The sequence below is a fragment of the Bos indicus genome, chromosome 17 (assembly GCF_029378745.1).
Source record: "Bos indicus isolate NIAB-ARS_2022 breed Sahiwal x Tharparkar chromosome 17, NIAB-ARS_B.indTharparkar_mat_pri_1.0, whole genome shotgun sequence".
Classification (NCBI taxonomy): Eukaryota; Metazoa; Chordata; class Mammalia; order Artiodactyla; family Bovidae; genus Bos; species Bos indicus.
The window spans coordinates 63,535,603-63,562,157 of NC_091776.1; the positions used below are offsets into that span (position 1 = coordinate 63,535,603).

The window sequence follows — 26,555 nt, forward strand, 5'->3', positions numbered from 1 at the left end:
CGCTCAGTTGTGTCCACTCTGCCACCCCTTGGACTGTAGCCCACCAGGCTGCTCTGTCCATGGGATTTCATAGGCAAGAATACTGGAATGGGTTGCCATTCCCTTCTCCAGGGGATCTTCCCAACCCAGCGATTGAACCTGGGTCTCCCACACCACAGGCAGATTCTCTAATCCTTAAAACTTATTTTCTCTGTCTTGCTGAGGTGGCCAGCACCTCCGCACAGTGTGGGAAGGCAGTGACCTGGGTCTTCGTCCTCCTCTGACTTTATCGGCCCTCGGGTTGGTTTGTGGTGGGTTGCGGTTGAAACCTCTGTAATAGAAGCAGTCGCCTGTCGTCTTAGTTTGCTGAGACCTTATTTTTATTCGTTCAGTTGTAAAAGGGGGCTGCCTCCGCCCAGCCTGTCCCGGCTGTCACCTCCGAGCCTCCATCCCCTCCTGGCTTCGTTCTGGGTGGGGGCAGCCCTGGCCTGTCCCTCCATTTCCCTGGCTGCACTTGGCAACGGCTACTTAATTGAATCTGCTGTGTGGCCAGCGGTGGGTTTTTCATTTTATTGGAATCTTAAATCGCTTTGTTTCTTCCTTATTTTATTAGTGTTAGTGGAAGCAGTGGTACCTGCAGGAGTACTCATGGGGCTGGGGGCTCCTGCCTTTGGGGTCCAGGGTGACGGGTGGGAGTCGGGTGAGGAGGGGTGGACACTGGGGAGAAGAGCTGCTCCAGGACCTTCTTGGGTTCACCACCCCTTGGATGCTTTCCCCTTTAAGACGGGAGAGACAGGCTGGGGAGCCTGTGGTCCCTCTGCGGGCTGGGTGTGGGGAAAGGGCTCCCAGCCTCTGGGGGACATGGGGCAGGTAGAGGGTTTGAGTTTGCTGCCAGGCTCTGGGGGTTCTCGCCTTTTCTTCTCATTCCCACATCACAGCAGAGGAAACTGCGACCCGAGAGGGCCACTCGCTCGCCCAAGACCACACACACATCCCCTTCAGGGCCAGCCAGGATTTGACTCCCAGACCATCAGGTCTCAGAGCCTGTGCCCTGGGGGATCAGGGGGACAAGGGCGGGGCGGTCACTGTACCCGCATCTACAGAGGAAAGGCTGCACCCCTCCCCAAGATCCTGCAGAGTGAGGGCGGAAGCTCACACCCTCTCCCGGGGCAGCCACCTGGGGCGGTGGGGGTGGGGGTAGACCCCTCCACCTCGGACGACTGAGTAAGGCTCCCACCCCCACCCCCTGCACCAGCCAAGCCCCCGTGCTGCCACCGGGGCCCTCTGCCTGGCCCGTGCTCTCAGGGGAGCATGACTCAAAGTGTGTGTTATCAAAACCGTGATAAGAAAGTCAAATATTCATTAAGGGGATGGTCCCCAGGTGGGCGGGTCCTGTCTGGCCCTGCCCAGCTGGGAGCAGCCCCGGGTCTCAGGCCTGAGGCAGGAAAGGGGGATGGACTTTCCCTCCCCGCCTCACTCCCCGCTCCCCCAACCTTTCTTTCCTCCAGGTCACTTTGGTCAGCTGGATCAGGATACAGCAGCCAGCCGCCTGGGCTCCTGGACACGTGGCTGCCCGCGGCCCCCGGGTCCTCCACCTGCCGGATCTCAGGTCCCAGGGGTGAACTGCAGCCGTTTCTGGTTCGCTGGCACGTTCGGGGAGCTCGTGGAGGTCAGTGCTGGGCAGCCCTGTGCAGATAGGCCGCTCTGATGCCATCACCCAGGAAGAAGCGGGAGAGGGGCTCAGACCTGGCCACGTCTTCTCCCCACTGGGTTTCTGACATCATCGTCATCACAGGGGATGGCTTCTTAGGTGCTCTGGCCCCTCGCTTCACAGAAGGGAGCGTTCCAGCCCTGAGACCCAACGGGCTCACCCAGGGTCAGGCTGCATGTGGCCCAGTCAAGACCTCTGTCCCTTAGTGACAAACAGCACAGCCTGAGGTCTGGCCATGAGGCTCAGGGCCAGCACTTCCCGTCTGGGTTCTGCCTGGGGGAAGTGGGGGGGAGCGCCACGGGGACAAGTGGGTCGGCCTGGGTGCTCGGGAGTCTTGTCCAGGCCTTGACCGGGCAGCAGGGCACCAATTCAATTTGCTTATCTCCCATCCTGGCTGCCCTCTTTCCCATGCTCTTCAATTACAGGCAGAGTCAGCGACTCTTGCAGGAAGTACAAAGATGTCAGAGGGTCTGAGCGGGCAGGGCAAGTGGGACATCTTTGGTGCCCTCCACATTCTCGTGGGGCTTCCCGGGTGGTGCTAGTGGTAAAGAACCCGCTTGCCAATGCAGGAGACAAGAGATGTGGGTTTGATCCCTGGGTTGGGAAGAGCCCCTGGAGGGACGGATGGGCTACCCACTCCAGTATTCTGGGGCTTCCCTGGTGGCTCAGATGGTAAAGGAATCCGCCTGCAATGCTGGAGACCTGGGTTCCATCCCTGGGTTGGGAGGATCCCCTGGAAGAGGGCATGGCAACCCCCTCCAGTATTCTTGCCTGCAGAATCCCACGGACAGAGGAGCCTGGCAGGTTATGGTCTATAGGGTCACAAAGAGTCGGACAGGACTGAAGAGACTGAGCACACATGCGCACCACATTCTCTGGTTCCGGCCTCAGAGCGGGGAGGACCAGCCGGGTCATCATGCCCAGCACTTGCCTCCAGCCTGCTGGCAGCAGAGGGCAAGCAGGAAACCCTGGCACCTGGACAGTGGTTAAAATGCACAGACCGTCTGAGCCAGCAAGCCCATCCTGGAATATTATTTTTGCACAGATATACATACATGGCCGAAGGTGGTGTTCACTGCAGCCCTGTTTGGAAGAGCAAGAGACTAGAAACAGCCTAAATGTCCGTCCATGGAGAGACGGGTCAAGATGCTACGTTAACCTGGGGCGAGGGCACGCTTCCTGTCAGGTGGGGAGTGATCTCCCAGCTATATCAGGAAGGAGAAAAAGGCGAGGTGCCGAGAAGCATCGGGCTGTGCATGTTGACATAAAAGGTATTTGCTGTCCCTCCCACAGGCATGCATTTTTCAGGAGGGTATTTAAAAAACTGCTAATGCTGGTTTCCTCTGGGAAGGGGAGTTATTTTTCACTGTAAATTCTTATGCTTTCTGAATTATGTGCCACGGACAATCTATTCAGTGAAGTATCTAATTTTATAAAAGAAAATGTGTTCTCCCTGGAGGCTGTGTAAAGGAGGGAAGAGGGGCTGTGCATGAAAAACACTTTTCCTTGAAACGGAAAGCCCTTCCAGCTTATCTGTCATTGTTCTGTTTTTGATGAGGCAGACAAATATTTCTCTAAACCCCTATCTCCGAAAGAACACCATCCGAGGACCTTCAGTTCTGAGGATGTTGATATAACATCTTAGGTCCACCCCCTCCCCCCCCCCAACCTTGTCTTCCTGGAAATACCCCCTGGAGGCAAGTAATCAAAACTGAACCAGCCTAGGACCTAATCAAAATATATAAGAAAAGGGAAGGAAAAGGCCATAATGGTTGGGGAAAAAAACAAACCACTCTGCATCAGAAAAAAATGTGGCCACAGAAGAGAGGAAGGTTTTGGCTAAATATTTCATTGTGAAGCCAATAATGTAGTAAGCAAGTGTTTCTCTAAGGCAAAAATGCAAAGAGTAGGATAAAAAGAAACTTATGAAAGGAGAAATGGAATGAGCACAGGGAGAAAAAAGGCGGCACAGAAAACAGGATGAAGAGTGAGCAAAAGGCAAGGGAGACAGTTGGGAAGGCATTCATTAGAAGAGGGCGCATGGGGAAGACACACAAAAGGAAACTGGAGTAACAGAGCACACGCCTGGGAGCTGCCTGTCGAAGGGCACGGACTCCAGGAAAAGACAGACTTGGAAGGGTCAACCCCAAGACTCAGGCTCGGAGAGTCATGGCATGAAAGATGTGGAAAGATCAAAATGAAACCTAGAGGAGGAAGGAGCAGGCTTCAGCTTCTCCATGGTAACATGCAACACTCGAAAAGAACAGAACAAGGTCTGCAAAAAAATCCTCAAGGAAACAGAGTGACCCAGGAATGATTTCTTTGCTCATTCAAGTAGAAAGTTCCAGACTGTGCTGAACTTGTGGGGATTCCAGGAGTGTGGTTCACAGGAGGCCTTAAGCTGTGGACTAGAGGGCAACTTCAGATGATGGGCAACAAGGCAAGAGAGCTGGTGGCGAGCACGGCCCCTAGTCATCTAGGACCCTGCGACGGAACGGCCTGTGGTGATGCAACCAGACGCTAACAGCACAAGCCCTTGGGAGGAAGGTAATGGTATCAATAAGAAGGGAGAGAGGGGATCAGAAGTATGTATTTATTTATACATAATAATAATAAATACACAGGTGTCCTCATTTTTAATAGCTGGGATCAAAAGATATTTAAAGCTGAAGTCAGTTAATAGAGGTTTAAAAGGATGACGTGAACACCGAGAAAATGCTATAGAGAGAAGGATATACACTAATTTCATCATTTTGTTCATTTTAGGGTAGATGGAATAGACGCCGTGTCAAAGAAATAGAAAATTAGGGAACTGTTGAACACTGCAGCACTGGAAAAAGGATCCCAGCCTTTCCTATGATTAGTAGGTACACAGAGAACTTAGATCACACGGGGAAAGACTTTTCAAAGCCATTGAAACAAAGCACTGCATGACTGAACTAATACCAGACATCTGTTGCATCAATAAATGTAAATGGGCTAAACTCTCCTATTAAACATTTTTTAAAAGGCATTCAGATTGGATCACAAAGCTTAATTCAACTCTATATTATATGAGTCACAGCTAAACAAAGTAATTCAGAAAGGTTGAAATAAAAGGACTGGCAAAGGTTCAAGAAAAACTGTGAATTAAAAAAGCATCTTAATATGAGGTTACCATCTTAATAGATAAAGTTGAATCCAAGCCAAAAAGTATTAAATACAGCCAAGAAGGATGCAATTCACTATGAAGATTTAAGGTACTAATATCTGTGCATTAAATAGCATTGCATCACCATTTATAAGGCCAAAGCTTTAGGAGCTACAAGCAGCAGCAGACTGGCACACATTACCAGTAGGCATCTACTCCATTTCTCTATCATGACAGGTAAGTACAATACACAAGACCTAATTAATGGGGCCATCCCCAAGAAAAAGAAATGCAAAAAAGGCAAAATGGCTGTCTGAGGAGGCCTTACAAATAGCTGAGAAAAGAAGAGAAGCAAAAGGCAAAGGAGAAAAGGAAAGATACACCCATTTGAATGCAGAGTTCCAAAGAATAGCAAGGAGAGATAAGAAAGCCTTCCTCAGTGATCAGTGTAAAGAAATAGAGGAAATCAATAGAATGGGAAAGACTCGAGATCTCTTCAAGAAAACTAGAGATACCAAGGGAACATTTCATCCAAAGATAGGTATACTAAAGGACAGAAATGTATGGACCTAGCAGAAGATACTAAGAAGAGGTGGCAAGAATACACAGAAGAACTCTACATAAAAGATCTCCATGACCCAGATAGCCATGATGGTGTGATCACTCACCTAGAGCCAGACATCATGGAATGAGAAGTCAAGTGGGCCTTAGGAACAATCTGTATGAACAAAGCTATTGGAGGTGATGGAATTCCAGCTGAGCTATTTCAAATCCTAAAAGATGATGCTGGAAAAGTGCTGCACTCAATATGCCAGCAAATTTGGAAGACTCAGCAGTGGCCACAGGACTGGAAAAAGTCAGTTTTCATTCTAATCCCAAAGAAAGACAATGCCAAAGAATGTTCAAACTACTGCACAATTGCACTCATCTCACACGCTAGCAAAGTAATGCTCAAAATTCTCCAAGAAGGCTCCAACAGTATGTGAACCAAGAACTTCCAGATGTTCAAGCTGGATTTAGAAAAGGCAGAGGAACCAGAGATCAAATTGCCAATATCTGCTGGATCATCGAAAAAGTAAGGGAGTTCCAGAAAAACATCTACTGCTGCTTTATTGATTATGCCAAAGTCTTTGTGTGGATCACAGCAAACTGTGGAAAATTCTTCAAGAGATGGGAATGCTAGACCACCTTATCTGCCTCCTGAGAAATCTGTATACAGGTCAAGAAGCAATAGAACCGGACATGGAACAACAGACTGGTTCCAAATCAGGAAAGGGGTACGTCAAGGCTGTATACTGTCACCCTGCTTATTTAACTTATATGCAGAGTATATCATGTGAAATGGTGGGCTGGATGAAGCACAAGCTGGAATCAAAATTGCCGGGAGAAATATCAATAACTTCAGATATGTAGATAACACCACCCTTGTGGCAGAAAGCAAAGAGGAACTAAAGAGCCTCTTGATGAAAATAGAAGAGGAGAGTAAAAAAGCTGGCTTAAGACTCAACATTCAGAAAACAAAGATCATGGCATCTGATCCCATCACTTCATGGCAAATAGATGGGGAAACAATGGAAACAGTGACAGACTTTCTTTTCTTGGGCTCCAAAATCACTGCAGATGGTGATTGCCGCCATGAAATTAAAGACACTTGCTCCTTGGAAGAGAAGGGTATGAAAAACCTAGACAACATATTAAAAAGAGACATTACTTTGCCAATAAATGTCCCACTAGTCAAAGCTATGGTTTTTCCAGTGGTCATGTATGGATGTGAGAGTTGGACTATAAAGAAAGCTGAGCGCCAAAGAATTGATGCTTTTGAACTGTGGTGTTGGAGAAGACTCTTGAGAGTCCCTTGGACTGCAAGGAGATCAAACCAGTCAATTGTAAAGGAAATCAGTCCTGAATATTCATTGGAAGGATGGATGCTGAAACTCCAATATTTTGGCCACCTGATGCGAAGAACCAACTCATTGGAAAAGACCCTGATGCTGGGAAAGATTGAAGGCAGGGGACGACAGAGGATGAGATGGTTGGATGACATCACCGACTGGATGGACATGAGTTTGAGCAGGCTCTGGGAGCTGGTGATGGACAGGGAAGCCTGGCATGCTGCAGTCCATGGGGTCGCAAAGAGTCGGACACAACTGAGTGACTGAACTGAACTGAATTAATGGGGTAGATATAATTAGTAAATACTAAACTCTGAGCCCTGAAAAAAAGCTACATCTTTTCAAATTCCCATAAAAAGTCATAAAACTCACAAAAAACCCAGAGATCATATGGCAAAGAAAACTTCACTGAAGTCCAAAAAAGTAGAAATCTTAGTATTATCTGATTATAATGCAGTAGAACTAGAAATAACAAAACACAAAAGCACCCACTACCTGGGCTCATAGATGGAACTCAGATGAGCTTGAAGCCAAAGAAGAAATCAGAACCAAAATTCTGTGGCCCCATGGACTGTAGCCTGCCAGGCTCCTCTGTCCATGGGATTATCCAGGCAAGAATACTGGAGTGGGTAGCCACTCCCTCCTCCAGGGATCTTGCCAACCCAGGGATCAAACCCGAGTCTGTTGTGTCTCCTGCATTGGCGGGTGAATTCTTTACGCACTAGGGCCATCTGGGAAGCCCATAGAGTATTTAGAAAGTACTGATAAAAATACACGTTAGAACCTATAGGATACATCTAAAGCAGTGCTCGGAGAATTCAGAGCCTTAATTTTCCTTTTTTTCTTGTTTAGCAGTATAAAGATCTAAGCCTCTCAAAAATTTTTTTAAAAAGCAAAGCAGGAGCCTTTTAATAAAGACAAATGCATAAATTAATGAATTAGAAACCAGAAAAGGGTAATTACTAATAAATGGATCCTAAAGATGTTTCATTTTGGAAAGGAGGGGGGTAGATAACCTCATTAGCTAACTAACCTAATCAAAAGGGGGAGCACAAAATATACAGTATCAGAAACAAGGGTAACATAGTCATTTAAAGGAATTTATTTTCGGAAGCCTCAGGCAAATAAATTTTAAAACCTGGATAAAACGGGTACTTTTCTAGAGAAACATAATTTACCAAATTCATTCAAGAACCTTTAAATCGATCATTACGGAAGGAATGGTGAATATCTCAGTGCTACCCAGACCTCCACCTCCCCCAAATAAATGCACTGGCCTAGACTGCTTCATGGAGGATCAACCAATCTTTAAAGAACAGATAATCCATTTCTACTTACGATCTTATAAAGCAGAGGAAGGAGGAAAGCCTCCACTGTCTTTGTGAAGTGAGTGTAACACTGACGCTAAAACCCAACAAAAACTGTTCCCAAGAAAGAAAACTAAAGCTGAATGTCACTGATGAAATTGAAGTAAAACTATTAAATAGAAAATGCAACCCCATGGTATGTTACAAAGAAATATTTCTCATGACCAAGTGGGAACCAACCAGGAAGGCAAGGTTGGTTCATTACTAAGAAATCTGTATTATTATTCACATTAAGAGAACAAGGGAGGAAAAAAAACAACCTATGATCAGTTTCACAGACACTGAGAAGTTCAAATTCCAGTCTTGATTTTTAAAATTCTTAATACAACGGGAATAGGTAGACACTTATTTTTAACCTGATAAAGTATCTGCCCCTAGACCAGCATTTTGTGTTATGAGGAGATCCTAGAAGGTTCTGGTTAAAGTCAGAGACAAAGCAAGAATGTCTATTGTGACCACGATTATTTTTTATTGTTCCAGGGATAGTAGGCAACCTTAATATGACAAAGAAATCAAGGTATAAAACTTGCAAAGCAGGAGGTCAAATTATTGCTTACGAATGATTTGATAGTGTAACTGGAAAACTTAAGAGATGAAATTGAAAAAGCTTTATAAACAACAAAATTCAGTAAGGTGGCAGGAGTTAATAGCCTTTATTTAAACACTTATGGAAGAAAAGATTAGCCACGAAAGGTTAATGTTCCAGAGGCAGGAAACTTTAAAAATGTGCAAAGGTCTAAACGAAGACAGTACTAACCCGTTCCTGAGGGACACGGAAGAAAGTCTGAACAAACAGAAAGGGACAGACCATGTTATTGGAGGGAAAGACATCACAAAAGTGTCACTTCTTCCTAAATTAATTTATAAATTGCATGCAATCCCAGTAAAAACCCAAACAGGATTTTGTTCTTACCTAGATAAGTTGATTCTGTGGTCCAGACAGAAAACTAATAGAACCAAGAGGTTTTTGCATAAGAGAATGATGAATAACAAGCAGGAAGCACCACCAAGTATTAAAATGTGTTACACACATGCTATGACACGGGTGAGCCCTGCAAACGCTGTGCAGGGGCAAGAAGCCAGTCACAGGAGGCCACGTACTGTATGGTCCCTTCCCAGTAAAGGCCGAGAGAGAGGAACCTGTAGAGAACGGAAGATGAAGGAGTGGGTAAAGGGATTTCTTCTGAGCTGACAGGAATGCCCTAAAATGGACTGGGGTGATGGTTGCAAAATTCTGTAAGTATATAAACCACTGAAGGGTACACTCGGATGGGTGGATTGTATGGTACGTGAATAATATCTCAACAAAGGTGTATTATACTGCTACAATAATTAAACCAGCATTGCACTGATATTTGAATATACTTGTATCCATACCCCAACTTTGCACCAGATAAATTACCAAACATATCAAAGATTATATATTTTAAAAATTAAACCAGAGAAGAACTAGAAGAAACCCTGGGGAAGCTCCCTCTCTTTTTTTTTTTTTTAACAGCCTCAGAATGAGAAACGACATTAAGTATGACACAAAATCCAAAGTCCATAAAAGGAAATACTGACAAATTTCACTTCACCAAAAAAAAGTCCTCCATGACAGAATCAAAGACAAATGACAATCTGGGGGAAACATCTGCAGTTCATAGAAGAGACAGAAGTCTAATTCCATCATATACAAAGAGCTCCTATAAATCAATAAGGACAAGACCCAGTGGGGGAAAAATAGATCAAGAGGATGAACAGATAAATCAAACCACATCCGTCAAAGTTACAAATGCACATACCTTTGAGCCCGTATTTCCTCTTGCAGAAATCTACGGTGTGGTTTTACTCACATCTCTGTGGCACATACCCAGGGGCAGTTTGTTGCTGCGCTGCTTGTAATGGCAGGTGGGGCACGGTTCTCCTTAGGGGACGGGCCAAGAAAACAATGGATCGTCCGCGCTACAAGAAACTACGTGCAAAGAATGAGGGAGCTCTTCGGATGCTGACATGCAGGATGTGTTGCTAAGTGAGAAAAGTGAGGCGTCAGACAGTGGGTACGGTCTGTGCAGACACACGTACTTGCTGGCACGTGCATAGAACATCTGGGGAACACACAGGAGTGGAGAGGAGGCTTTGTCTCTCTACCCCTTTATTCCTTTGGAACACTGGACTACGTGAGTATATTATCGTCTAAAGATTGTTCTTCAGCGGCTCTCTTTGAGACCCCATGGACTGTAGCCCCCCAGGCTTCTCTGTCCATGGGATTCTCCAGGCAGGAATACTGGAGTGGGTTGTCATTTCCTTCTCCAGAGGGATATTGCCAGACCTGGAATCGAACCCATGTCTCCTGCACTGGCAGGTGGATTCTTCACCTCTGAACCACCAGGGAAGCCCCTATCTAAAGATAAATACATATTAAAAAAAGAATAAAGCAACAATATAAACACAGTAATAAATGGTAATCCTGTGCTACAATAGGGAAGGGTGGGGACTGGGGACTGTGGTGAACTGGAGAGGAATATCCCTTTAAAGACGCAGGCGTTCTGTTCTAACCGATAGCTACAGTACAGGAGGAACACAGGCCTGTGTTACCAGATTTTCTGATTCAAGACACACTAGATCCAGATTTTTATGCATATCTCCCTACTTTTTAAAATGTTTCTAAATACTTAAAAAATAACAAAAACAACAACAAATCTATGGTGGTTAAGAATAATCGGCTCAGAGGGCTTGGGACCCCTCTCCTGTATGGTAAAGGAGGACAGACCCTTGGAAGTTACCAAGTCCAGATCCCTAACTTGACCCATTGAAAAAACCAAGGTCCAGAGAGGAGAAAGGACATGCCCAAGACCACACAGCAATCCAAGCCCCAAGCTGGATCCCATTTGGGACGACAGTTGACTTTTGAACGATATGGGGGTTAATTTGAACATAATTTACAGTTGGCCCTCCACGTCCTCGGTTCCTCCACCAACCGCAGACCCTGGAGTACTATAGCGTTCACTACTGAAAAATATCCATGTATAAGTGGACCCACACGGTTCAAACCTGCGTTGTCCCAGGGTTAAGCATGTTTGCTTTCCCGTGATCCTACTCTCTGCTGACACAGACAGACATGGCATGTGGCAGGCCACGGAGGAAGTGCTGGGGTTGGGGTCCCAGTGCTGGTAAGTGGCCAGAGGAGGCTGCTGGGGAGGAAGGTCGCGCCCGGTGGGTGTCAGCCAGGCAAAGGGAGTGGGTGCCACTGTCAGGGAGGGACCCCAGCCTCCCAGAGGCCTGGGAGGGCACAGAGCGGCCAGAGCAGGCTGGCAGTAAGGGGACACGCTGGAATGGGGACGGCTTTCCCCGCCTGAGAGCTGCCCTGCCACGGCCCGAGGCGGGGTGAACTCGGCGTGTCCCGGAGGATGCCAGCCCCGGGGCCTGGAGCGGGCAGAGGAAAGGGTAGGGGCCAGGGCTGCGGGGAGGGCGTGTCACTCACACTTGCGCAGCTCCAGGCTCTTGGTCGGGCAGGCCAGGTGTTGGCCGGGGGCGTTCTGGGTCCTCTGCAGACAGGCCAGCATGGCTGAGCTGGGGGCCCACAGCGGGGCGTGCTCTGCTGTGGGGTCCCTGTGAAGAGGGGAGAGGAGGTGCTGGTCACATGGGCCGCTCCAGGCCTATCTCCCAGCTCCCCACCCAGCCCGACTCACCCCTGCTCCCAGGGGCTTCCCAGATGCCCCAAGGCGTGCTCTGACCCTCGCCCACTCCATGCTCTCTCAGCAGTTCCCCTCCATGTTCCTTCAGGTGGCGGTGGGCTCCATTCTCTCGTAACCACCTGCCAGCAAATCTGTACCAACCCCCCTCCCTCCTCCTCCCCGCTCCCCACCTTCAGCCTTGAGCTCATGAAGGGCACAGACCTCCCATCTGTAGGGTCATCTCGGGAAGCTACACGGAGGGGAGGGGTGTCTGGGAACTGCCCGTGACACACAGGGTTCCCACTCATTGAAGTGTTGGTCTCCCCGCCACCACCCCAGTCTAGAGACTTCTCACAGTACCCCTGGAAGGGTGAGATATCCAGGGTGGGGTCCCCGCGAGAACCGGGGGTGACCTGTGCTGAGTCTGACCTTGGTCTCAGACTGAGCCCTGAGACCAGGCCCGAAAGGCCACCAGGCCCCCTGAATGAGTCCCCAAGCCCAAACAGAAAAGGCAAGGCCCACCCAGGGCGGCTCAGACGTGGCTCCGGACAGGTCCACGTGGGCTCACTCACCCAGATTCACACAGAAGTGAGCATTTTTAGCTACACAAAACCTCACTTTCCCCGAGAACCTGGAGCCTCTGAGGGGCAAGATGACACGGGCAGGGCCTGCCCTGGATGGATGGGGAGAGGGCGGGATGTTTCCTGCCAGGGAAAGGTGGGCCCAGGTATAGGCTCAACCCCGGACACTGCTGAGGATCACCCAGCCCGGGTGCCCCATCCCCACCCCCACCGCCAAGGCCCGAGCTGCCAAGCGGGGCGGCTGGTTTTAAAAAAGAAGAAAGCGGAGGGGAGGGTGTGTTGAAGGGGAAGAAAGGGAAGTTATTTAATACTAAACAGGTGTCTGGAGCCCTAAATTCTGCCGCTTTCTTCTAATAATGAAGTATTCATGAGGAAAAGCCTTTTTTCACTACTTTCTTAAGATACTAATTTCACAACAAGCTCCTTGTTACCGAGCAATTATTCCAATCTTGTATTTCCCCGAGACGGCTGCAGCCCCCTGTCTGTCCTGGACTCTCGGTAAATGAAAGACAATCACGTCCCCACCTTTCATTATGCTCTATTTTACTTTCAGCAAAGGTACCCTGAAAGAAATGATTTACTCTGAAAGGGACTTTTATTCAGTTTCAAAACCAATTTTCTCCTATTACTGTCTCAGAAAAAAAAAAGAGAGAGGGAGAGAGAGATGGGTGGTGGATGGGGGAGGGTCGGTGGGTCTAATGCCTCCCCTCCCCAACCCCCCAATCGCCAGCCTTAACGCAGCGACGCGATAAAAGCTTCGGTATCCGCTTCCTGGCTTTGATTTCTGGTAATTTTAAAATATGCCATTACAATCAGGCAGAAATTACACAGTTGAAGAAGGGAATGAAGTGGGGTTTACTGCAGGGACGAAAGCCCTTGACTGCGGAAGGAGGTGCCGCTCCCCGGAGACTCGGGACGTGAGCAAGCCGGCAGTAGGCCGCGCTGGGGGCCCTTGGGGACACACCACACTCCTGGGGGCAGCCAGGCCCCCTCGGACACGCCACCCACCGTGCTGGGCGTCCGTACACACCCGGAGGCGCTCACCACATCCATTTTCCTGGCACACCCGGACGCACCCTCGCCCACCCCAAGTGACACGCCCCTCCAGCACCTCTCAGCACACATGGGCCGTCCACGGAAACACACACACCATCGTGTGCCTGCCTGGAAGGTGAGAGGCCTGGGGGCACCCTGGCAGCCCGGCCTCAGGTCCCCACTCTAGCCCAGAGCACCAGCCACCTCTCGCTGCTCTGACACTTAGGGGGACAGAGGGGAGAGGCCAGCCGGGCCCCAGCAAGCCCTCTCTTTTCAAAGACAAAACCCAGAGGGAGACGGTGCCCTCCCCGGGGCCCTCAGCTGCCAGGGGCTGGGTGAGCCTGGCCCCTCTGCACTGGGCTGCACTGCTGCCCGCAGGCTGGCACCGTGCTGGGCAGCGAAGGAGAGAGGTCAGCACCCAGAGGAAACCTGGGCTGCAGGCCCAGAAGCTCCCCCACCTCCATGCCTGTGTGACCCCCGGGGAGTCCCTGCCCCTCGCTGACCTTGTAAAAGCACCTCTGTGATCCCTCCCAGGTCAGTCTTCTCCAGGTTCCTGGCCCAGCCCAGCCACCCGGGATGGTCCTTCTCACCTCTGGCCAATCACCAGGTGCCCAGAAGCCCAGCCCCTATCCAGCACACCCCCTTCCTCAGGGGTCAAGCACCCTAGCCTGCTTTTCAGTGGAAAAGGGCAAGCCGGGGGCTGCAGTGCTTATTGGGTGAGGGGTAGGCCGCCTATTCTGGGGCCTCCCCAGCCTCTCTCAGGCTCCCCTGGTGGCTCAGTCAAGAATCTGCCTACAATGTGGGAGACCCGGGTTCGATCCCTGGGTCGGGAAGATCCTCTGGAGAAGGGAACGGCTACCCACTCCAGGATTCTCACCTGGAGAATCTCGTGGACAAAGAAGCCTGGTGGGGTACATACAGTTCATGGGGTCACAATGATCAGACACGACTGATCAACTAACACCAGACCCCAGCAAATGCCCTTCCCATGGGGCTCTGGTTTCAGCGTGCTTAGATGTGGACACCCAGGCAGTTCTGGGGTATGTGAGAGACCACGAGGCCCAGCTTGGGGGCCACAGAGGATTCCCCAGGGGAGACGGAGTCCACGGGAAGGCCTCAGCTCAGCTTTCCTGGAGCAGCCGCCTGGCTCAGTCTGTCCCGTGCGCGTGGAGGACCAGCCGTCTGAGCGGCCGGCTGCACGTGGAGAAGAGGGATATCTTCCTGGGCCCCCAGTACCCCAACCCCCTGCCCCTTCTCCCAGGAACCCTGTGCCCTGCTACCGGGGCAGGTGCGGGGTGGAGTCCGGTGAGGGAGGGCAGAGGACAGTCTGGTATCACCCACGTTATCTACTGCTTCCAAGGTGGCTCAGCAGTAAAGAACCGGCCTGCCAAAGGAGGAGACATAGGAGGCACGGGTTCAATCCCTGGGTTGGGAAGATCCCCTGGAGAAGGAAACAGCAACCCACTCTAGTATTCTCGCCTGGAGAATCCCATGGACAGAGGAGCCTGACAGGCTATGGTCCATGAGGTCGCAAAGAGTCGCACGTGACTGAAGCGACTGAGCACATACACACATATCATCTGCAAACAAGACAAAACAACCTTCTTACTGGCCCAAAGCTTCTCTGGTGCCAGAAGAGAGCCGGACCCTCTTTACCTGGCCCTCAAGGCCACCATGACCTGCTCCACCACCCTCCGCCATCTCTCCTTGCTCCTCCAGCCCACTGGCCCCCAAACCTTTGCTGGCGCTGGTCTGTCCACTTACGGGACTGCCACCTGATCCCTGTAACTCAGACTCGGGCTCCCCTCCTCTGGGCACCCCCACTCATGACCCTAATCACACAGAGTTGTAACTGCCGATTTTCGTGTCTGTTTCTCTCCGCTGGACTGTTGAGTTTCTCGGGGGCAAGGACCGTGTCTTATTTGTCTCTTTCTCCCCAAAGCCTGGCAGAGAGCAATCGCTTAATAAAGAGGTGTTGAATGACGGGCCAAATCCATGAATTTAGTTACTGTCAGATGAAGTGATGTGGGGCCCAGAGAAGCCAAGTGTCCTGCAAAAGGTCACACAGCAAACTGGAGAGAGGACTGGAGCAGGTGCTTAAGACAGTCATGATCTTTCAGTGACCTCCCACACCCCCTCTCTGCTTGGCATCAACCCGCCTGCAGAAAGCCAGCTGCCCAGAGCCCCCACCCCGACTCATGACTACTCCCTCAGCAGGGACCATCCTGGGAGAGCTGCTCGTTTTGAAACCCTATCTGCAAATCAGGCTGTTTAGAAGCCCAAGGTCTTTTGTGACTTTAATAATATAAAAGTGGGGGGTGGGGAGGGGGGAACGTCTCAAGCCTCAATGATTAGACTGATTTGGCTACCGTCCCTGACTCGGGGGCTGATAAGATGCCTTATCTCGGAGGCACCCCTAGGAAAAGGTCCCCTCCACCAGATAATGCCCCCAGCTGTCGATATGCCCTTTCATAGCTGAGGATTTAGATAAAGGAAATGTGACAGGGGAGGGGAAAGAAAGGAAGGAACTTCCTGAGTCCAAGGAGGAATTGAGTCTGCTGCTCGCCTTGGCAGAACAATGCACAGCAGACGGATGTCTAAAGGCTGCCTTTATATTTATTAGAAGAACAGGGAACTGGGGCCTTTGGCCCTGCCCGCCTTTTGTCATCCCTTCCAGCCTGTCTGGCTGCAGGGGGTGTTGGGGAGCCACCCCTCCCCACGCTGCCAGTGGGAACAGGGAGCTTGAAACTAACAATACCCAGCTGGTGCTAATAATAGCAGCGTGCATCGAGGAGCGCTCCCTCTGGGCCACGCCCCACACGCATCCAGTCTGTTACACCTCAGCCCGTCCTCCGAGCAGCCTCCCTGGTGGCTTCTATCTCTAGGCCCATTTCACAGATGAGGAACCGGTCACAGAGAGGGGATGTCATGTGCCCATGGTCACACAGCTTTCAGGGGGCACAGCCTGAGGGCATCAACCCCAGCCAGGGCCTGCCGCCTCGGGCCTCCAGCCTTGGCTCCATGCTGGGGGCTGGGGCCGCCTCCCATCTCGCAGGCAGCTGGGCAGGAAGGAGCAGAAGCAAGGTCGTGCTTCTCCCCAGTCTCTGGCTCCTCTCCAGGAGGCTCTAGGATCACAGAAAGAGAGACGAAAGGCAGGGGAGGAGGAAGAGAGGGCCCCCAGGAGGCCACTGATTCATCCCATGCACATTCACAGAGGACAATCTGGGAGGGCCATGTGGGCAGAGCAATCCTGAGATGGCTAGAGCAAGGCCCTGCCTCCAGGAGGGAACTATTCTGAGGTGGCCGTCGTTTACCCAGCCATTCATTCACTCATTCAGGCAGCAAACACTCCTGGAGCATCTTTTGGGGACCAGCCCTGTGCCATGTGCTGGGAGGATGGAAATCTGTGAGGACATCCTGCCAAGACAGAATATCCAACCAGACTGCATGCTCCCAAGGCCGGCCTGCTTGAAGTGGAATTGTCTGGCCTCTCCCCTCGGCCTCTGATATCTCCCTAAAGAGCCAGTGGGCAGAACTCTCCTCCAGGCATCCTGTAGGTCAGAGTCTGCCTTCGCCATGCCAGCTGGGGTGGCCCTGAGCAGGTGGGAGGCAGGGACACACCTCCACAGCAGGAGGCGGCTGTGACCCTGTGAAGGCCGCTCCCAGCCTTCCCTCCTCCCGGGAGCTGCCCCTTCTGGCCTCTGTGGCTCCACTCAAGGCCAAAGATGGGTTGTGGCTGAGAAGAGGTCATGCCAGGCCGTCCTGGCGTCCAGTGGGACTAGGAGTTTAGAGTAGAGGGCCAGCCCCGGAGGCCTTAGGATGGCACCTGCCAGGCAGGGGCCAAGCCCCAGGGTTCTGACTGGCTGAGTGACCTTGAAGTCACAACCCTTCTCTGAGTCTCAGTTTCCCTCGTGGGATCCTGATGGGGAGTGGCCCAGACGATCGGAGGAGGCGATATTACTGTGTGGTTTTCCAACACAATCCAGGACACTAGCTGTGTGCAAGACACAGGGCTCAGTCCACACCCAGCGGGGTTTAAATGCAGTCGAGAGGAGCCCAGACAGGAGGCTGATAAAACCCATGCTGTTAAGTGCCGAGTGGACAGTTGGGACTCCAAGTTCGCCAACAACAGGTGAAGGCGATGCCTGCTATTCCCCAGGCCTCATGACCTTCACTCAGCGCGGGCTGCAGTGCCCCCGCCCACCTCCCCCCTAACCCCGCAATTCTCACCTCCAACCCCTGCACTGCACTTGAAGCCTCACTCTCCTTCACCCTTTCTCTGCCCCCAGCCCAGCCCCACCTGCCAGGAAGAATTTGAAGTTGAGGCAGGAGGACCAGGATCTGGGAGGGGCAATGAGCACTGGACTTCGAGCCATGGAGAGCTGGGTTGGAGCCTGACTGTGTGGCCTGAGTGGCTCCCTTCTCTGGATGGGTTCCTACCACCACGAGCCGAGCCGGGCCGGGCCAGCACAAGGCCTCAGAAAGCTCAAGGCCCCCCTGTACTGGAAGGGGCAGGATCTGCCTGACCTTGACCAGGACAGAAGGGTGGAGGGACCCTCACCCAAGAGTGCCGCAAGGGTGCACGGCCCCTCCCCTACGACAGGCGGGTCCACTGTCTGTCTGTCTTTTGCTTCCCTGTCTCTCTGTCGCTTGTTCTCTCTGCCCCTCTCTCCTGGCGCTTCTCTTCTTCCTTGCTGTCTCCTTTCTCACTCCTTTCCTGACCCCACTCTCCCCTGCCCCTTCCCCATCCAACCCCCCCAACTCTCTGCAAGGCAGCCAGAGTACTAGCCCACCCCACCCCCTCCTACCGCTCCCTCCCCCATTCCCGTTCCAAGCCCCAAGCCCGAGGCCTTCCAGGGGACCCTGTTAATAATTAAATGTTAATCTAAAAAGCAATTTGAGCTGTGGCTAGGCAGATCTGGTTAGAGATTACATTAGCATGGAGGAGGCGAGGGTAATTTTCTTTAACCCCTCTCCTGATCTCTCAAGCCCAGGAATCTTCAAGTCACACTGGCACTGCTGATTAAACGGGAGCAGGGCTTGGCTGTGGATAAGAGGCCTGTGAAAAGTGATTATTTCCCACTGCTGTTTGGGCTGCAGCAGAACCAGAAAGGGGATTTTCACTCTTTTTAAGGTTGGGGGAGGAAGAGGGCTCTGGCCCCTTCAAGAGGAGGCCTCATCCATGGCCAGGATTACCACTACATCCATCCCTGCCCCCACACAGGCCAGAGGTCTCTCTAAAATGCTAATCTGGCCACAGAACATGACCTGGCTCCCTCTGTTCCCAGGACAGAGATGCTAGCCTCCTGCTTAGGGGTTGGCACCCCTCCATTTCGTCCCCACAGTTCTTAGCACCTTGTCTGGGTCCCACCCTGGGTGGCAGGGCACTGGAGCCACTGATGCTGGTGGCTCAGGGCTGCAGGGGATACCAAAGAGAGAATCGCCGATCAAAAATTCGGGTTGGTGGACAGCAGAGTCCAGAGGCGGGCATCCCTCAAGACGTGCCTCTCACCTCCACACCTGCAGGCCTTAGCCCATGCCATCCCTTCTGCTTGAAGCCCTTGAAGTTCTACTTGGCGTTCAACTGAAGCCCAGGTTGCTCAAAGGCTTTTCAGAGACATAAAGATACCCCATAAATATTTGATGAATAATTGGAGTGTCCTAAGTGGCTGTCCCTGATCCCTGCTCCATGGGTGTACGGAGCCTGCACACAGCAGGCCCTCAGGAAACCGTCTCATTAAAGAAAGATGGGCTGGCCCACGGAGCTGGGGCTAGGCAGGGCTCAGGAAGTAGCCAAACGGGACACAGAGCTAAGAACTGCGGTGGGCTGCTGGCCCTTCAGCACCACGGCCAGCTCCCAAGGCAAACACCTGGGAGAAAGGGCCGGGGCGGAGCCTGGGAGCCTAAGGTCAGTTGCCAAGGGAGCTACCGTGCCTTAACTGGCCCAGGGAACACTCCAACCTCTACAGATGATGACTTGACAAATTCAGCACCTACTATGTGCCAGGTCTTGGGCTAGATGCTGAGGCAGATGCCAGAAGACGGGTGTGTGCATCAGAAGGGCAATTATGAGGCAAGGAGGCAAGCATACCCTTGATGGAGCCAACCTACCTGGCCTGGGGGGTAAGGCTAGGGACAAGGGACAGCCCCACTCCCTCATAAGGAGGGTGACCATATTGTGTCCCAGGTTTCAGAGCCAGATGCCTGGGCTTTGTTCCTTAACCAAATCCCAGGTTTATCTATTATAAGCCTTTGGTCGCTCAGTTGTGTCCAACTCTTTGTGACCCCATGGACTGCAGCACGCCAGGCCTCCCTGTCCATCACCAACTCCTGGAGCTTGCTCAAACTCATGTCCATCTAATCGGTGATGCCATCCAACCATCTCATCCTCCGTCGTCCCCTTCTCCTCCTGCCTTCAATCTTTCCCAGCATCAGGGTCTTTTCCAAGGAGTCAGTTCTTCACATCTGTTAAGTCTAGCCTTGGGCAAATGCCTCCATCTCTCTGGGCCTCAGTTCAGTTCAGTACAGTCGTTCAGTCGTGTCCGACTCTTTGCCACCCCATGGACTGCAGCACATCAGGCCTCCCTGTCCATCACCAACTCCTGGAGTTTACTCAAACTCATTTCCATTGAGTCAGTGATGTCATCCAACCATCTCATCCTCTGTTGTCCCCTTCTCCTCCTGCCCCCAATCCCTCCCAGCATCAGGGTCTTTTCAAATAAGTCAGTTCTTTGCATCAGGTGGCCAAAGTACTGGAGCCTCAGTTACCTTGACTGAAAAAGGGGTTAACCCCTTACCATGGCTTAGTACAAATAAAGTGCTAGGGTCATAGTAGTAACTCCCTAAGTGGTAGCTGTTGCTAGTATCATTTGTGATTATTATCAGCAGGTAAGTAAGAAAGGGCCAAGTGAAGGCTAGGAGAGGAGGTCCCAAGTGGAGAATCACACAGGCAAGCGTATGGAGACTCGAGAGAACTGGCGAGTACAGAAAACCTGAAGCAGCTTTGGGTTGCTGGGAAGACCAAGAGCATCCCACCTGTGCCCAGCCAGGCAGGTCACCAGGACAGAGGGGATGGGGCAGGTCCCCCAGACCTCAAGGTGGGAGAGCCGTTTTCTGTGGACAGGTGCTGGGTCAGGGCAGGGAGAAGCTGAGAGCGGGTGCTGGTGCATGGGTAGTGGCAGTTTCACAAAAGCTTGAGAGTCGCGCACCCACCCCCCACCCCCACTCGATGGGCTGGGCTCTCACGGCCACTGGCCACAAGCCTGGCTGGTCTTCTCCCAGAGCCCCCACCACAGTAAGTGAAGGGCGGTGCTCATTCTCACGCAAATGAGCCTCCAGGAAACCTGAGCAGGGAGAACAAAGACCCCAAACCTCAGAAGTCCCTACCCAACTTTTCTGAGACACTCTTCTCTGACAGCCAGATCCCAAGTCGGGGAAGTTAGAGGCAGGGTCTGATCCTACAAGTCATTTGTTCCTCTCCTAGCTCTGGCCTTGGCCCTTTAAAGGCAAATGGCAGATGCCTTCCGACAAAGGGGTGGGGTGGGGGGGCGTCTGCAGCCTGGAATCAATACCCAATGTCATTAGCACTATGATGCTATCATGGGGGCTGGGGGAACCCAGTAGAAAGGCCCCAACCCAGTATTTTGGGGGGTGGAGCTCACAGAACCTTCCGGGAGGAGCAACAGGTTACCAGATGACTCTAGGGATAACGGGTCTGGAAGGAGGAAGACCCAGTGCAGAGCCAAGATGGGCTGGGTGCGCCCCGCCGTCCTCCCCTTGCTCCAGGGCCCTGCATCCATAGTTCAGGGTTAACCCAGCAACAGGGAAGGAGAAAATCTAATACTCCGAGCAGTAATAGGAGCTTTTTTTTATTTTTAGTGTTCCCTATGGGCTCAGCACTTTACAGACATCACCTCATTTAGCCCACCCCAGGCTCGGGAGCAGGAGGGAGCCGACTATGTTGGTGCGTGGTCTGGGTACCCATGAGGGTAAGCGGCCCGAGGAAGGGGAGGGGCTGGAAGAGGTGGGCCTGGGTCGGGGGCAGGGGGGGGGGGGCGGCATTTGGATTAGACCCTGGGGGGAGGGGAAGAATGGAGGAAGGCACCCCCCCCCGCCCCCCCGGCAGGAAGGGCCAGGAGTGCTTAGGGGAGAAGAGCCTAGAAAGGGTGGGGCAGAGCGGCTGGTAGGGAATCAAACGTGGCCGGTGAGGGCTAGTCTTTAAGCCAAGGATCAACAGATGCTTCTGGGGGTCAGGCTGGGGCAGAGGTGAGTACCACCATCCAGAGAGGGGTGGGGAAACAGGACAGGGCACTCGGGCACAGATGTAAATGTATTAGCCCGAGTGGCAAATCCCACCCCTACATGGGCCAGGTCTCCCATTGCGGCCTCGCTGTGAGGGAGGCTGGGCATGCAGTGTTCCCAAGCCCTGCCCGGGTCGGGGAGCTCCCTCCGTGTCCTCTGGCCACAGGGCGCCTGGATTTTCATGCTGGGGTGCAGGAGCCAGACCCCCTGGGTTCCAGCCCCAGCTCTGCCACAGTGGCCCCCCCCCCACCCCTTGGGGACTCTGATTTTTCTTCTTTGTGCTTCTCCTTTATTCATAATTTTTCTATGGTAAATAGGCCATCATTTCTGTTTTTTTTTTAATAACTTTTCAGGGACTTCCCTGGTGATCCAGTGGCTAAGACCCTGTGCTCCCAATGCAGGAGGCCCGGGTCCAATCCTGGTCAGGGAACTAGATCCCACATGCCACAACTAAGACCTGGCACAGCCAGATAAATTTTTTAAAAAACAGGAAAAATTTCGAAAGGGATTTCAACCACTGACCACCTGGAGACAAAGCTGGGGTGTTCTGTAAACTCACAGACTCGACAGGGAGCAGCTGCTCAGGGAGGCAGTGGCCATAGAGGGTAGAGGTGGCGGGGCGGGGGAGAGGCAGGAGGAGAGAAAGGCCCGGAAGCTTTGAAATCCAGGAGTGGAGGGATGGACGGACGGACATAGTAAACTTTAGCCTAGGGAAGCAGAGAAGTATATCTGGCCCAGCCAACCTCCCAGGGGTCCTGTCAACGACTCTTCTGTAAGGAGCCACCCTGGTGTCCGTGGTAAAAGAATCGGCCTGGCAACGGAGGAGACCCAGGTTCGATCCCTGATTCGGGAAGATCCCACGTGCCGCGGAGCGGCTAAGCCAGGGAGCCACAGCCACTGAAGCCCACGCACTCTAGAGCCTGTGCTCTGCCACAGGAGGCGCCACCACGATGAGAAGCCTGCCCACGGCAAACAGAGACAAGCCCACGCAGCGATGAAGACCCAGTGCAGACGAAAGTGAATAAATAAAATTATGAACAAAAACAAACAGAAAGAAGCTCCTCTCCCACCATGTGGCCCATGACCTCCAGGCCTCCCCTCAGGCCACGCCACGCCCTGCAGGGGCCAGGCTGAGCTTCCCACGGACATCACCGCCTTTTCCACTCAGAACTCCCCCACTGGCCTCGAGTCATCTTTGACAGTCCTCTGAGGCCCTGCGGGAACCCCTTCCCCACTCCTCAGCCACTGGCCCTCTCTGCTGGCTCACCTGTTCCTCTAAGAGGCCAGCCTGGGTCTCACCCAGGACCTTTGCAATCCCCATTTTGTTTCTACGTAAATACTCTAGAGCAGTGGTCCCCAACCTTTCTGGGACCAGGGTCCGGTTTCTTGGGAGAATTTTTCCAAGGACTGTGGGGGTGGGGGATGGTTTGGGGGTGATTCGAGCACATCACGTTATTGTGCACTTGATTTCGAAGCTAATGCTGCTGCTGATCTGACAGGGGTACCGATCCATGGCCTGGAGGCTGGGGACCCTGTTCCAGACCCAAGGCTCTCCAAGAGAAATATAATGTCATTATAAACTGTCTAGTACCCACAGGGGGAATTATGTTCAATAATATATTGTCTTTAATCCAATATATCCAAAACAGTATCACTTCAACATATAATCAATATTCAAAACTGACTCATGAGATATTTTGTGTTTTTTTGGTAACATGTCTTTGAAGTCTGGGGGAAGATTTCACATGTAGAATTCAGCTGGGGTGGCACTCGCTGGACCAGCTCCAACCCCTCATTCACACCTCAACTCAAATGTCACCTCCTCCAAGAGGCCCTCCTTGACCACTCCGCCTAAGCAGGCAACCCTCTGGCCCCACCACTATCCTGTCGCCGCTTTACTGCCATGGCCACTTTGAAACGACCTTATTGATGAACACTTTAACATCTGTTTCCCTCCTGGTGCACAGGCTCTGCTGGGTTTGTACACGGGGGCACACAGTAGGTGCTCAGGGTAAGCAGGTGGCAGGGGAGGGGGGTCAGCCTGGGGCCCTCGTCCCCCTACCTCATTTCAAATCTGACCCTCAGTGATGAGAGGCAGAGGCTTGTGTGTGTACGCACACGTTGTGTGTGTGTGTGGGGACACGAACACACACACACACACATATACATAAAGACCCTCCCTGCCTCCCCCAGCTTCTGAAAAGCAGGCCCAGAAGATGGGCCTCCTTTCAAAATCAGCCCGGCGCAGAAAAACGGCTGTGACAGCACAAAGCCGAGATTGAATCAGCGACGGGGCCGATTGCCTGGTGACGGTTACAAATGATCTGATGTGGAAAAGACGGGATCAGATGTGTGCAGAACAACGGCTGCTCCGAGCCCCCCCAGCACCAGACAATGGGCTGCTGGGCGGGTGGGCGGCTCCAGGAGCCGGGGGCCGGAATGTGCCGATCAGTGCGGGACCCAGGACCGTCAAGACCGAGTCCGCTCACCCGCTCCCGTGAGCCCAGCTGGACTGGGACGGCCATTCACGCCATGCAAAGTCAGGCCCTCCCCGTGGGCCTTACACCCCGGTATGAGACCAAGTCCCCAGCTCTGGGCAGCTGGGTGACAGTCAAGTTTCTCTTCATCAGACTCATTTCCAAATGTCAAAATGACTAAAAGAGCGATGTTACTTCCGTTGTGGGGGAGGAAAAAGCCTTCTCCCCACTTCTTGAACCCCACTTGCTCCGGGCTTCTGCTCTCAGGGTCAAGGGCTATGCCCCCTGCCACATACAGCCACAGAACCAGCTTCCACCATCCCCCAAGGGGTGGGGAAGAGGTCTGAATCTCCAAATGTGCGATTCCCTGGCTCTCACCCACCTTGTAATGAATGTCACCCCACCTTGACCATCTCCACAGCCCCCTGTGAGGAAGCTGGGTCCATTGGTCCAATGGTCCATTGGTCCATTGGCAAGCGTGGCTTGCCCAGAGGTGCACAGCAGGGAGGTGGCCAAGCCTGGGGACTCATACACCCATTTCTAGTCCACTGTGAGGCCAGGCACATAGCAGATGGTCAACAAGTCCGCACTGAACAGACAGACCATACTCTGCAGCCCTTCTTTCCTGACCACTCCTTGCAGACCCAGGGCTCGCAGCTCCCCCAGCTCCTCTCCAGTCGTCTGCTCTGGCCCTGGGAGTCTCCCCCACCAACATTTCACTGCAGAGTTGACCACATCCATCCAAGAGACCACTCCACACATCTGGAATACCCAGGCCCCCACAGAACCAAGCCGGTGTTCATCAGCGCAGGTGGGTGAGCAGAGAATCGGCTGGAGGCCACGCCGGCCTTGTCCCAAGGACGAGATGCAAGGGCTGGGAAGGCTCTGGATGGAGGGGAGGGCTGCTTCCTCCAGCAGCAACGATGCACTGGAGCCACGTCCCATCCTGAGAGGTGCGGGCGCAGCCATGCCTCCCATTCTCCCAGGGTGACAAAGGACGAGGGTTCCTCCGAGGCCACACAGCAGGGTTGGGGCGTGAAGCCTGGTGATGGGGTTGTGCCAAGGGAGGGCTGGTTGGGCACCAGCCATCCCCGGGGTGGGCACTAGGTCACTGCCCCCCTGGAGGGGGCACCCAGGCCCTGAGTGGTGGGCGTGACTGTAGGCTGAAGCTGATGCCAGAGGGGCCATCCTGAGGCCAATGGAGTTAACCCTCTAGCACCAGCAACACCAAGACAGTGCCCTGCTGGTCCCCACTGTCCAGACCTGCAAGGCATGTCCCCCTTAAGCTCCAGACCAGCAGCATCCAGGAGAGACCAAGCAGCACGCGTCTAAAGCACGATCCAGAACTGTTCCCTTTGAACCCCAGCTCTGCCGCTTACCAGGAGGGCTCTCTTAAGTCTCATGGAGTCCCTTGGGGTCTGTTTCTCCATCTGTAAAATGGGGCTAGAAACCGCCCCTTCCGCATCGCATCGTGGTGAGGACCAAGTTGCGTGATATGTGCATCATCAGTGTAGTCACTCACTCAGGGGCAGGGGCAACTCTGCTGCCCGCTCAGCAACTTCAAATCTACCACCCATGGGGAGTCTACCATGTGGCAATGTCCACTCCAGCTCTCAGAGTCATGGGCCAGAGACGACTGCAAGGGGCTTGCAGAGGGGAAGGGGTCTGTCCGCGGTCTTGCAGGGCAGGGGGAGGGGGCTGGGAGACATCCACAGCCCTGGTCTGGGGACCCCTGGGCTCCAAGATCTTAAACTCCAAGCCCTTCCAGCACTGTTTCTCCATCAGCTCCCACAGACAAGTGCTCAGTGAGCGCAGTTCAGGGGTGAGGGAACTAAATCTCCCACTGACTGAAACTGCCTGAGCACTGGCGGTGCGCCAGGCTGCAGGGACCCTGAGAAGAATCAGAAACAGCAGCAGCAATCGGGCACGTGCCCAGCAACCCCATCCCCGGATCAGACAGAGCCTCGAGGGAACCCAGACAAGCAGGGTGGTTTCCCGGGATGAGCAGCTTCCTGGAAAAAAGGGCTCTGAGCACCCTTGATTGTGGGCTCTGGGGAGTGCAGTGCCTGGCTCGGAGCCCAGAGGCACCCAACTCGGGGCTCCTCTCAAGAGCTAGCTGAATGGTGTGGGGCCAGGAGGGGACCCCACCCCATGGGCAGATACCGGAGGTAGGACTCTGCAGGCATTCACACACTGAATCTCCTCACCTCCCGGAGGAAGGGACTATTATCATCCCAATCTTCCAGGAGAAGAGGCAACAGAGTGGAAAAGCCCCCTGGCCAAAGCCATCCAGCAAGAGACTGATGGATCAGGGATTTGAACTCACATCCATTTGGCTCTGCCATCCTGACCAGCACACCCACAGCCCTTGGCACGAGAGCGCACACAGGGGAAAATGCACACAGGTTGGAGGGGTGGGAGGGTGG

General features: G+C 52.8%; 1 protein-coding gene and 2 long non-coding RNA genes across 3 annotated transcripts in view; 1 reads left to right on the top strand and 2 right to left on the bottom strand.

The window, feature by feature from the left end:
* Positions 1-26,555, bottom strand: part of FAM222A (family with sequence similarity 222 member A) — a 68,371-nt gene that overhangs the window by 25,389 nt on the left and 16,427 nt on the right. Inside the window, exon 2 of the mRNA XM_019978023.2 lies at positions 11,543-11,670. Coding sequence (XP_019833582.2) covers positions 11,543-11,624 — 82 coding nt within the window. The 5' untranslated portion in view covers positions 11,625-11,670. The remainder of the gene's footprint in view (positions 1-11,542; positions 11,671-26,555) is intronic.
* On the top strand, positions 1,171-22,567 carry LOC139176760 (uncharacterized). Its single transcript, XR_011561204.1, has 3 exons — positions 1,171-1,648; positions 21,230-21,339; positions 22,430-22,567. It is a non-coding gene; the product is annotated as an uncharacterized lncRNA (long non-coding RNA).
* Positions 8,527-11,536, bottom strand: LOC139176758 (uncharacterized). The gene is made up of 2 exons (XR_011561202.1): positions 8,993-11,536; positions 8,527-8,863 (listed from the first exon to the last, which is right to left on the bottom strand). It is a non-coding gene; the product is annotated as an uncharacterized lncRNA (long non-coding RNA).